At 46.8% G+C, this 12863-nt stretch overlaps 1 protein-coding gene across 13 annotated transcripts in view; it reads left to right on the top strand.

The window, feature by feature from the left end:
* The window catches only part of PCNT (pericentrin), a 96110-nt gene that overhangs the window by 28198 nt on the left and 55049 nt on the right, over nucleotides 1–12863 (top strand). For all 13 annotated transcript variants that reach the window (XR_004322377.1, XM_032486255.1, XM_032485869.1 and 10 more), the window contains one exon: nucleotides 6170–6316. Coding sequence is in view for 12 of the 13 variants with exons in the window: in XM_032486255.1 (XP_032342146.1) it covers nucleotides 6170–6316 (147 nt within the window). In the remaining variant the exon portion in view is untranslated. The remainder of the gene's footprint in view (nucleotides 1–6169; nucleotides 6317–12863) is intronic.

The following is a 12863-nucleotide window of genomic DNA, read 5'->3' as shown; positions in this document are numbered from 1 at the left end:
GAGTCCCCTGGGCGGGTGTGTGCCTCCTGGTCTCCCTCAGGCTTGCTCGCAGGCAGATGTCCTCAGAGCCTTGCTGGCGTCTCCTGGGAGGCTGTGGTCACTGTCCCCAAATAGCAGGGACGAGCTGTATGTCCGCCACAAATACCCCTGCACCTGTCGGAGAAGCTGTCACTTGTCAGAAGAGCTGTTTGCTGTGGGTGTGAGGCGATCGGATTACCTTCCAGGTCACTTCCCTTTGCAGTCTGCTTGTGAGAAAAGTTCCCTGAAAACGTAAGCCTGATTCCGTTTTCTTAGAGATAAGCACCCTGTGAAGAAGTTCGCCTTGTGCTGGTGCCACTGGGCAGCGGAGGGAGGGCAGCGCCTGACCACAGCGTGACCGCCAGGCACGCCCAGGCAGGCTCGCCTCTCTTGGGAAAAAGATGTGTTCATGTGACTTTTGAAAATACGGAGAGAGCAAGCCTGTGGTCGTCTCAGGTGATGTCTGAGTGTCTGTGGCCCGCGACCAGCTGGGTTTGTCTTGTTACCGGGCTGGCGCTCCTCGTGCAGTGCTGCTTGGTTTTTATTCTTCCGGCATATTTGTGATTTTTTTTAAGATTAAAAAATACAAATTTCCCATATAATTCTGTGGATTTTTAGAAAACCTATGAATAACTTTTCTTGCTTATTTGTTTTGGGGGTAATTATGTTTTTAAAAAGCTTATTTATTTATTTATTTTAATGGAGGTGCTGGGGATTGAACCCAGGACCTTGCGCGTGCTGAGCTACACCCTCCCCCTGCAGACAACACCCTTTCTTACACTGACTTTACCACTCAAAACATGACCAATTACGAGTAGAACGATTGGCTGTAAGGAGGGGTGGGGTGGGGTGGGGGCGTCACGCGAGTGAGAACTGCTGTGAGCCTGTCCCCTCAGGTGGCCTTTCCCAGCTCCCACAAGTGCTGCGGCGGGGCTCGGCCCCAGAGCCTGGACCTCGTCCTGGTGCACAGCAAGGCCCTGCTCCAGGCCAGGGTGCGCACAGGGCAGGCAGGTCGCAGGTCCCACCGCCCTTGCGGGTGTCGGGTGAGGGTGATTTCCTCCCGTCCACGGTCCACGTGGGTGGGCTGTGTCTGCTGCTCCCACTGACGTTGGTGACCTCTTGCTGTGCTGGGCGTGCCTCCTCAGCTGCCTTAAAACGCTGTCTGAGACAAAGTGAAGGTTAAGAAAGAAGTCGCACTGGGCTTCCAGCCGGCCTCAGCACGTGCAGCTCTGCCTTGGGGTCCCGTGGGCGCCTCGCGGGGCAAACGCAGGAGGGCGTGGCGCCAGTGGGCTGGTTCTTGGTCCCCTTTCCTGGCGCAGGTCCCATGTAGAATCCACCCTGTGCCCTTCTGTGTGTGGGCAATGACACCGAGGCCTGAAAGGCCCGTGTGGGGCTCTCGTCCAGGTGGTGTAGGGCAGGCCCCGGGCTCGGGACCAGGTTCCATGAGGGCATGTGGGGTGTAGGTGCCCTTGGACTCCTGCCCTGACCTCAGACGGAAGTTGCATTTATCTGTTTGTAGATATTTGGCTTCTGTGAAAGACTTTTCCCTGAAGAATGTGATCTGTGGCTCAAAAAGGTTTCTCAAGAACCACGTATTTAAACCTCCTTGCAGCAGAGCTTTCAGCAGGTGTGGGGCGCACAGGATGTGCTGCCGGGACCGATCGCCCAGGGTGCCGAGAGGAAAGAGCCCTCCCTGTACCGCGGCCCGGGGCCCAGAGGGCCGCACACCATGGCTCAGCCTCCGGCCTGACCGTTAGCCGCGGCTTACCACGTGCCTTGGCGGATTTGCCTTTTCTTGGGCATTGATGTTTTCTTAGTTTTTTGAGTGCCCTTCACTGTGGGCAGAAGTGGTTCAGTGGTGTCTGTTTTGGGGGAAAGGGCATGTGGCTTGTCCCCTGTCCCTGGCCTCGCCCTGCCGGTCTGTGGTGCCCATCGCGCGGTTTTATTCCTGTTCGCCAGCACGCCGGCGTCCCTGTCACACCCAGCTGCTCTCGGGGTGCCACTCCCCGCGCCGTGAGCTGTCTGGCTGACCCACCCTTCCTGCAGGTGGTTGCGGTGCGAATGGGGCAGTTAAAGGGCTTTGCGGCTGCTGTGTGTCCTAACTTGAAGTTGTGTTTGAATCCTTCCTTTTAAAAGATTGGGATTAAGTCTTTTCAGGAGAGAAAGTTTAAAAACATGATCTGTGTCAATTCAGAAATGACCTTTAGGACTTGAGAGGATAATCGTAGCGTTGTGCCGCGCAAACCCGTCTCCTGCTTGTCGTGATTGCGGTGAGAGTCGGAGGCCCCACACGGTGACTTGAAGTTTTCTAGGAGCTATGACCCGACTCCTGTGTGTTGTCACAGTGAAAGCACGTGGAGTGAGGGTGAGCGCCAGTGCCAGCGCTGCAGGTTCAGGGTCACTGCCCAGCACAGCTCCCCTCCTCCCACAGGGCAGCCGGGGCCCAGCACTCGGCTCCCCTGGCAGGGCTGGAGGAGGAGACCACGCAGCCCGGGGGCCGTCAGCCCTGCGCTGGGGCAGCGGGTCACGCGATTAAAGGGACCGGGATCAAGAGTCATCTGTTTTAGCGCTGTCCTTTCCTGTCTGCAAAGTAAATGAGAAAGTTTATTCACAATCTTGATATGCAAAATTAAAACATTTTGATTGTCTTAGAAACAGGCAACTTTTTTCATTCATTATTATCTTCAAATTGACTAGTTAGCATACCTTTCTGCTAAGAAGTTGTCACCAAGTACAGTTAACCCTTGAGCAACGTGGGAATTGGGGCCCTGAGTCCGAACAGTCAGAAATTTGCCTGTGACTTGTTGTTGGCTCTCAGTGCATGTGGTCCCTCTGTGCCCACCCTTCCTCTGAATTCTCAGCTCAGCCAGCCGTGGGTCGAGTGGTGCTGTGTCATTCACCGTGCAAGAGCCGACCCACACAGCTCAAACCCATGTTCAGAAGGCAGTTGTACTTTAAATCTGAGAAAGTCTGAGTCCTGCTGACTGTCTGCCCTGGTGACTCAGCAGCAGCCACGTCCAGCCTTTTCTTGCTTTGATGGACCTATTTTCATGGAAGGGTGTCTGTGCAGGATTCAGCTCCGCTTCGCATGATGATTTTTACTGTAGGTTTGTTTCGTTTTTTAGTTACAGCTTTACTGAGAGATGGATTCACACACCTTGAAAGTCACTCTTTCAGAGTGTACAGGTCGGTGGTTTTTGGTGTATTCACGAGGTTGTGCAGCTGCTGCTGCCCTCCAGTCCCCGAGCCTCTGCGTCTCCGCACAGGAGCCCCACCCACCAGCATCCCTCGTCTCTCCCATCCCTGGCGCCACTGGTGGACTTTCTGTTTCTGTGGATTTGCCTTTTCTGGACATTTTATAGAAATTGAATGATGCAATATGTGGCCTTTCGAGTTTGGCTTCTTCCACTTAGAACAGTGTTTTGTGGGCTCGTGCACGTTGTAGGGAGTGTCGGTGCTTGCTGTTTGCTGTCTCCACATCTCACGCCTGTCTTGTTCCTCCAGTCCCTCACTCCTGCCTTCGTTCATTTTAATTTCCTTGGTGTGTATTTTTCTACGTATTTTTTGAGCTGTTTTTTAGTGCTTGCCCCAGGGATTACAGCGAACACTTGAACAGTCTAGTCCACATTAACACCAACTTAATTTTATAGTTTACAAAACTGTCCCATGTAGCTTCATTCCTCCCTTCCCTCTGTGCTAATATTGTCATACAAAGAACATCCGTGGACATTTTGTGCTCATTGCTTTATCCAGTTGTCTTCTAAGTCAGATAGGAGAAAAAAGAATTGCAAACAAAAACTATGTTTATTTTGTCTTTTATATTAACGTGTATAATTACCTTTTCCAGTGTTTTTTATTTTTTCATGTGGATTGAGGTTAATGTTGTTGAACTGAAATAAAACTACACAACGTGAGAGTTGTGGGTTCAGTTTTTATTTGGGGGCAAAGTGAAGACTGTAGCCCAGGAGACAGCATCCCAGAGCTCTGAGGAGCTGCACTGGAGAGGCAGGGGGAGCACGTCAGTATCACGGACGATTTCAGTGAAGGGGGGACGTGCGGTCAAGCACACGTTTAGGCAGAGACTTGCCTAAACCAGGAGCAGATGTCACTGTTGATGATTTTAGTGCTTTTCTAGATAAGAGGAGACGCAAGAATTTGGGTCATAAAAACCTCTGAGGATGTCCAACTTTCTGAAGGTCTGTTCGGCCAGTTTTCCCAGAGCACAGAGCGCCTCCTTCCTGATCCGCGTGCTGATCAGGGAATGCCGGAGGTCCGCGGCTGCGGCTCGTGATCTAATACAAGCAGAGGTAGATGGCAAGTGCCAGTTTTTAGTTGGCAATGTCTGCTTTCCTTTCATTTTAGCCTGACGGGCTCCTGTTAGTGTTTCTTCAGGGGAGGGTCTGTTAGTGATGAGTTCTCTCAGTTTTTATTTATCTGTGAATGTCTTAATTGCTCCTTCATTTTAGAAAGAGTTTCTCGGATGTAACTTTCTTGGTTGACACTTTTTTTTTAGCGCTGTGAGTATGCCATGATACTACCTGTTGGCCTCCGTGCTTTCTGATGAGTGAGCTGCTAATCTTACTGAGGGTCTGCTTTGTTGAGTTGCTCCTCTCTTGCTGCTTTCAAGGTTCTTTGTCTTTCAGAACTTCGATTATGATGGGTCTAGGTGTGCATCTCTCTGAGTTTATCCTACTTGGAGTTCATTGAGCTTCTTCTGTGTGTAGATTAATATTTTTCATCAGATTTGCAAAATTTTTGGCCATGTTCTCCTCAAGTATTCTTCTGCCCTGTTCCCTTTCTCCTTTCTTCTGGGACCCTCATTATGTGTATGCTGTTCTTTGAGGGTGTCCCACAGGACTTTGAGGCCCTACTTACTTTTTTTCATTCTTTTTTTTTTCCTGTTCCCCAGACTGAATAATCTCATTTGACCTGAATTCGTGTTTGCTGATCCTTCTGTCCACTCAGATCTGCTGTTGAGCCCTCAGTGAATCTTTATTTCAGTAATTGTGCTTTCCAGCTTCAGAATCTTGTCTGGTTTCATTTATAACCTGTCTCTTTGTTGAGGGGCTCTGGTTGGGGCATGCCTCCAGTGCTCTGGCAGGTAGTTTCCATCTCTGCCTTCGCTGTCACCTCCTGCTTGTGCAGAGCTGCAAGGTCAGTGAGCAGTGAGAGCTGAGAGCCTTGTCTGGTCCTCAGGGCAGGTGCACAGTCCTACCCAGTTGGACTAGTGGCTTCCAGGACTGTACCAGAGCTTTTCAGAGCCGCCTCTGGACCTTTCCTCCTCCAGTGTTTCCTCTTAGGGTTTTGGTCATTGTCTCCTCCTGTTTTCACCGCCTCAGTTGCTGCGGATTTTTTTTTTAACAAAGAGCTTGGGGCTAGGCTTTTGAGGTGAGCTTTGCATCAGATCAAGTAAAGACCAGATTTACAAATAGAGCTGTTCAGCGAGCTGCCAGACAGGTCAGTTGGTGGCAGTGAGCAGTGGTGCTTTGGGGGAGATGCAGACCCATTCTGCCCCCACCCCTCGCCCATGGCTGCTGGGCTGCGTTTTCAAGGTTGTCTTAGAGGTTGAGTGGTGGGTTGGGCAGGTTCAAACACCCCGAAGCTTGCTATTTTGATGGAGAATCAACTTTTGTTTTCAATAAACACTTTAATTTCCAAAGCTCTGAAAAAGTTGATCTTGACAATTTTTGCCAGTGCTCTCGGTGCTTTTATAGAGGAACGGATTTTTATTCTGCCATTCTTGAAGTGCTACCTCTGGTTAAAAAAAAAGTAATTTTATTAATATAGTTTAATTCATTAGGTGAACGTTGTTTAAAATACTTTTACTGTTTAGGAAGAAACAGGATTTTTCTTTTTAAAACCAGAGGAACTTAGGTTTCTGAGTATTCTGGGTTTTGATGGTCGTGGTACCCTGAGGATGGAGAACCCTTAATATGACCAGTGGGGAAGGCAGCAGGCGTTTCTTTGTGTTCTGTGAGATAAGCACGTTGGACACACATTCACCCGGGTGCTGGCCTTGGCCTTATGAGAGTACAGACTCAGTAAATACGTGTTGAATGAGCTAGGTTCTGGTGGGTAGCAATGCAGTGAAGCAAGCGTAATTTTATAGCTTAATTGAGTCTTTCGTTGTTAACAGTGTTCTTTTGTGCAGGGTGAGTTTGAAGGTGAGAAGAAAGCTGCTTTGTGGGAGGAAGAGGAGACGCATAGACCTGAGCAGGAGCAGGTACAGTCTCGTCACCAGAAAGAGAAGGAGTCTCTGTCTCTGCAGCTTCAGGAGAAGGATCACCAGATTCTGCAGGTTCGTGGAACGTGTCTTCTCGGTGAAGACTTTCTTTGTAAAATGTGCATAACATAATTTTTACCCTTTCAGCCACGGTAAGTGTACAGTTCGGTGGCATTAACCCCATTTGTAGTGCTGTGCAGGTATCAGCACCATCCGTTTCCGGAACCTGCTCCTCATCCCAGGCAGAAGCTCTGTCCCCAAGAATAGTGATTCCCGTCCCCTCCTTGCAGCCTGGGCACTGACCGCTGGCCTCTCTGCCTCCGTGAATTTGGCGGCTCTCAGTCTCGTTCTTCTGTCTGGCTTATTCCACTTCACACGTGTACTCTAGGTCCATCCGCCTGTAGCACGTACCACCGTTCACGGCTTTTCATGGCCGAGCAATATTCCATTGTGTGTAGATGACACATTCCGTTCCCTTGTCCGTCTGCTGTGTGTAGATGACACATTCTGTTCCCTTGTCCATCTGCTGATGGCTGTCTCCTCTTTTGGCTGTGCTGCACAGTGCTGCCATGAACACTGGGGTGCAGGTGTTTGTTTCCACTCCTGCTTTCGGCTTTTTGGGGTGTATGTCTAGGACAGGTGATGGGTCACGTGGTAATTCCATGTTTAGCTTTTTGAAGAACTGCTGAGCAGATGTCCACAGAGGCTGTGGCATATGGTGCATTTCCACCAGCAGTGCACAAGGGTTCCAGCTTCTCTACATTTTTGTCGATACTTGTTTTTCATTTTTAAAAATAATAGCCATCGTAGTGGAAGTGAGATGATACCTCATTTTTATTTGCGTTTCCCTACTGATTAGTGATGTTGGACAGCTTTTCATGGGTTTAATGGCCATTTTCATCCGTTCAGGTCCTTGAGAATTTTTGAATTGGGTTTTTTTTTGTTGTTGTTCATTATTATTGAAAATATAGATGTATAATCATACTGTTTTTAGAGACAGTCCCACTGTGTAGCTTTTTCAAAGTTGTAGTAGTACTGCTTCTTTTTTTTCTGACTCTGCCATCATTATAGGGTCACTGGATTTGAACTTACTAACACAGTCTTGTGAGTGTGTGTAGGCATTGTGACAGGCGCGTTACAGTATGAGGCAGTTTTCTCCCTCTCGGGACACTGAGGCCTAGGAGGGTTCTATTAATTTGCTAGTGGTCCATTGGCCAGGGCTTCTGAATGCAGACTCTGCACATGGGTGTGTCTGACTTAGTTTGGTACCAACGGTGTAAAAATCACTCCCAGCCAGATTCAGGGCAGCATGTGTCTGTGGAGGTCAGTCATCACCTGCAGATCAAGGAGCATGTTCCTAGCTGCAGAAGCCCCTCATGTGCTAGGAGCCCAGCCACGAGAAGGGAGGAGAGGTTGGGGGTGGGTGCAGCAGAGCAAGGAAGGCACCAGGGCTTAGGCAGGAAGGGGATTCCATGAGGAAGAGAGCCTTTCGAAGTATATCTTAAACTTTTCAAAGTTCCAGGCATTTCTGCTGATACAATATATGCATTCTTAAAAAAACTTCTCATTCTGTAAAAAATACTAAAAGTAACATGGCTCGTGGGCAAAATACTGTTAGATCACTACAATCAAGTTGGATTCATCTCAGGACACAAGGATGGTTCGACATACCCAGATAATCAATGTGATACATCCCATCAGCAAAAGAAAGGACAAAAATCACATGATCATCTCAATACATGCAAAAAGAGTTTTAGATAAAATTCGTCATCCATTCATGATAAAAACTCTTACTTACCAAAGTGGGTACAGAGGGAACATATCTCAACATAATAAAAGTTATTTGTAACAAAACTACAGCCAGCATAATACTCAATGGTGAAAACTTGAAAGCCTTCCCACTAAAATCTGGAATAAGACAGGGATGCCCACTCATACCGCTTCTGTTCAACCTAGTCTTAGAAGTTCTAGCCACAGCTATCAGACAAGAAAAAGAAATAAACGGGATCCAAATTGGAAGAGAAGTGGTGAAACTGTCACTATATGCAGATGACATGATACTATGTATAGAAAACCCTAAAGATTCCATACAAAAACTATTAAAGCTGATAAAGCAAATTCAGCAAGGTAGCAGGACACAAGATTCACATACAGAAATTTGTTGCATTTCTCTGCACTCGCAATGAAATATCAGGAAAGTAGGGAAACAATTCCCTTTTAAAATTGCATCCAAAAAAATAAAATATTTAGGAATAAATCTGACCAAGGAAGTAAAAGTCTTGTAAGTGGAGAACTACAAAACATTGACTAAGGAAATTAAAGATGACTTAAAGAAATAGAAAGATATCCCATGCTCTTGGATTGGAAGAATTAATATTGTTAAAATGGCCATACTATCCAGAGCAATCTACAGATTTAATGTGATCCCTATCAAATTACTCAGGACATTTTTCACAGAACTAGAACAAATAATCCTAAAATTTATATGGAATCACAAAAGACCCAGAATTGCCAAAGCATTACTGAAGAAAAAGATGAAACTGGAGGAATAATCCTCCTACACTTCAGACAATACTACAGAGCTACAATAATCAAAACAGCGTGGTATTGGCACAAAAACAGACTTATGGATCAGTGGAACAGAATAGAGAGCCCAGAAATGAACTCACAGAAGTACCATCAATTAATCTTCGACAAAGAAAGCAAGAATATACAATGGAGAAAAGACTATCTCTTCAGCAAGTGGTGTTGGGAAAACTGGACAGCAGCATGTAAATCAATGAAGTTAGAATACTCTCACACCATACACAAAAATAAACTCAAAATGGATTAAAGACTTAAACATCAGACAAGACACTATAAACCTCCTAGAAGAAAACATAGGCAAAACATTTTCTCACATAAATCTTAGCAGTGTTCTCCTAGGTCAGTCTACCCAGGCAATACAAATAAGAGCAAAAATAAACACATGGGACCTAATTAAACTTATGATCTTCTGCACAGCAAAGGAAATCATAAGCAAAACAAAAAGACAACCTATGGAATGGGAGGAAGTATTTGCAAAAGATGAAACTGATAAGGGCTTAATTTCCAGAATAAGCAGCTCGTACAATGTAATAACAAAAAAATAAACAACCCAATCCGGAAATGGGCAGAAGACCTAAACAAACATTTTTCCAATGAAGACATACAAATGGCCAATAGGCACATGAAAAAATGCTCAATATCACTAATTATCAGAGAAATGCAAATCAAAACTACAATGAGGTATCATCACCTCACACCAGTCAGAATGGCCATCATTAAAAAGTCCATGAACAGTAAGTGCTGGAGAGGCTGTGGAGAAAGTGAACCATCCTACACTGTTGGTGGGAAGGCAGTTTAGTGCAGCCATTATGGAGGACAGTATGGAGATTCCTTAAAAAACTAAAAATAGACATACCCTATGATCCGGCAATCCCACTCCTGGGCATGTATCTGGAGGAGACTCTAATTTGAAAAGATACAAGCACCCCAGTGTTCGTAGCAGCACTATTTACAATGGCCAAGACATGGAAACAACCTAAATGTCCATCAACAGATGACCTGGGTAAAGAAACTGGTATTTTTATACGATGGAATACTACTCAGCCATAAAAAATAATAAAATAATGCCATTTGTAGCAACATAAGATGGACCTGGAGATTGTCATTCTTAGTGAAGTAAGCCAGAAAGAAAGAAAAATACCATATGATATCACTCACATGTGGAATCTAAAAAAATGATACAAGTGAACTTATTTACAAAACAGAAACAGACTCACAGCTATAGAAAACAAACTTACGGTTATCAGAGGGGAAGGCGGAGGGTGGAGAGATGAATTGGGAGTTTGGGATTAGCAGGTACAAGCTACTATATACAAGATAGGTAAACGAGAAGGTTGTACTGTACAGCACAGGGAAGTAAATTCAGTACCTTGTGAAGGCCTATAATGGAAGGAACATGAAAAAGAATATACATCTGCATGTGTAACTGAATCACTGTGCTGTACAGCAGAAATTAACACAACATTGTAAACTGATTACGCTTCAGTTAAACAAAAGGAAAAACTCTGATTTTATAACAAGTTCCAAAAGCCCAAAAGCAACGACAATTCTATTTAAAGTATTGGCACAGGTAGAAGAAATGTTAAACTCTGAATTAAGAGAGAAACTGCAAAGTGTATCTTTACCTTTAAAGGTGGGTTAACACTTAGAGTTGGGAGGGGTGTGAGCGAGGATTGCAGAGGAAAGACTGAAAGGCACTGGGAGTTGGGGGGGCTCTCGTGTGAACACGTGGGGCTGGAGCAGCAGGAGACCTGCGTAGGTGCATGGGCCTGGGGCTCTGCTGCCGCCCAGGGGTGTCCCCAGAGGTCAGGGAGAAGGGTACGCGGCCTTCAGGCCGACTGGACTTGCAGGAAGCTGTTTTCACTGTGAAGTTATCTTACAAGTGCCCTTAAAATGTGCTTGTTGGGTAAAGTGACGCTGTGGAGTGAGGACCTGTGTCCTGCCACCCAGGTTAGGTGCCTGAAAGACTCCTCCGGCCTCCCCCACCCTCCATCCACCGAGGTGACCGCTTTCGATCTGCCTAGGTTTCTCACTCACTGACGTGTTCCTGAGGCTCTGCTGTGGGGATTTGGCTGTTTTCAGCCTTCACAAGTGGCTGTGTCACCGGGTTGACTGCAGGTGCCCCGATGTCGCTGGCAGGACTGCCCCACCATCCTCGTTGCCGGATGTCCTCTGTCCGGTGCATGTGCCCCAGCGGCTCAGCAGTGGACTGGGCTTATTACTGGTTTTCTGCCTTTATGAGTCGAGCCGCCCTGAGTTTTCTAGGAGCTTCTTATCCCTGCAAGTGTGTTCCGCCCGCGTGCAGCCTGGTCAGGCGGCGCCAGCCTGTTTCTGAGTGCGTCCACCACGCGTGCCCTCGAGTGCCTGCTACTCCACCTCCTCGCCAGGACTTGGGATGTTCCTGCTTTTTAATTCTTGCCAGTTCTGTGGCAACGAAGTGCTGTTTCGTGGTGGTCTTAATTTGCTGATGAGACTGTGTTTTTTACTGTGTTTGTGGTCCACTTTTGTTTCCCCATCTGTGAAAACGCCGTTTTGTGTCTTTGGCCATTTTCTGTTTGAAACAGTTGCCTGCCTGCTCCCTGCTGGTCTAGGGACGTCCCTTGTGTTTCTGGGTTTTTTCTAGTTTGTGTTTTTTTCCTTCGTTTTGTTATCTTCTGACAAGCAGGTGTTCTTGGTTGATGAGTTAATGCGATTACCTTTTTTCTTTTGCAGTTTGTACTTTGCCTGCCTTGCTTAAGAAATCATTTCCTATTTCACATAAGCATTCTCTGATTATTTTCCGAGTTGTCGTTTTAATTCACTTGGAAGGATACACGGAAGCGGAGTTATTTCCCATGAGGGCTGAGACCTGCGTGTTGAGTCTATCCCTGCCTTGCTTGCTGCCCACGGGCCACGGGGTCATGGGTCATGGGTCAGGCTCACATGTGCATGTGCGTGGCCTCTGGCCTGCCTCCTAGGTTTGTTTGGTCAGTCTGTCTGCCCCGAGCTATGCCCTGCAGTTCCAGGGGCCCAGCACGTGGCCCGCAGCTCGCGGCCCCAGCTCCGCTCTTTTCAGGGATGTTTGCTGTTGCTGGCCCCCAGCTCTCGGGAGCACCAGGCTCGGAAGTCTTCTGCGGGGTTGTGGGCGAAATGCATTGTCTCTGCACTCCTTCAGGGGGAACTGACGTCTTTACAAGATGGATGTGTTCTGGGATTCTGGAATACCTCTTTTTAATTGATTTTGGTAGTTGCTGCCACTGGATTTTATAATTTTCTCCATGGAGACCTTGCATATCGTTTGTTAGATCTGTATTTCAACACTTGTGATCAGGTGCTTTAATTGCACTTTAAAACCGATGGTTATTGAGTACAGATGGCCCCTAACTTAAAATGGTTTGACTTAGGATTTTTGGATTCCATGACAGTGCAAAAGTGATACACATTCAGTGCAAACCATACTTTGAACTTTTGTCTTTTCCTGGGCTAGTGCTATGGTCCGATCCCCTCTCATGCAGGATGGGGCAGCCGTGGGTCAGGAGGATGAACAGCTGGCGATGACAGCCCTCCAGCTTCTCCCTTCCACACAGCGTCAGCCAGCACTTCAGTATCAAACGGGCTTTGTGTTAAGATTGTGCCCAGCCGTAGGCGGCTTGAGTGTCCGAGCTCGTTAACGGCAGGCGGAGCGAAGCTGTGATGTTTGGTAGGTCAGGTGTATTAAGTGCATTTTCGACTTAGAGGTCTAGTTTGAAGTTTACGACGGGTTTGTCAGGACGCAGCCCCGTCGTAAGCTGAGGAAGGTCTGTGTGAAATGCAGCCGCTCTTGTGTCCTGACCTGACTGGGTCAGGTCTTTAACAGGTCTTTCCGCCTTTAACACTAAGGGTAGTATTTGCTACGGGAAGTTGTTGGTGATCTTTTTCAGGTGAAGGAAGATTTCGTCTCTCCAATTTGTGATAGATATTTATCATATGGGTGTTAAATTTGCTTTTTCTCCATTTATTGATATATTATTTTTCTCATTTAACCTGTTAACATAAATCACTTCAATGATTTTCTAAC

This window comes from Camelus ferus, chromosome 1 (genome assembly GCF_009834535.1).
Source record: "Camelus ferus isolate YT-003-E chromosome 1, BCGSAC_Cfer_1.0, whole genome shotgun sequence".
NCBI classification, from domain to species: domain Eukaryota; kingdom Metazoa; phylum Chordata; class Mammalia; order Artiodactyla; family Camelidae; genus Camelus; species Camelus ferus.
Note: the sequence above shows the minus strand (reverse complement) of the source record. Positions and strands in the feature narration are given on the sequence as shown.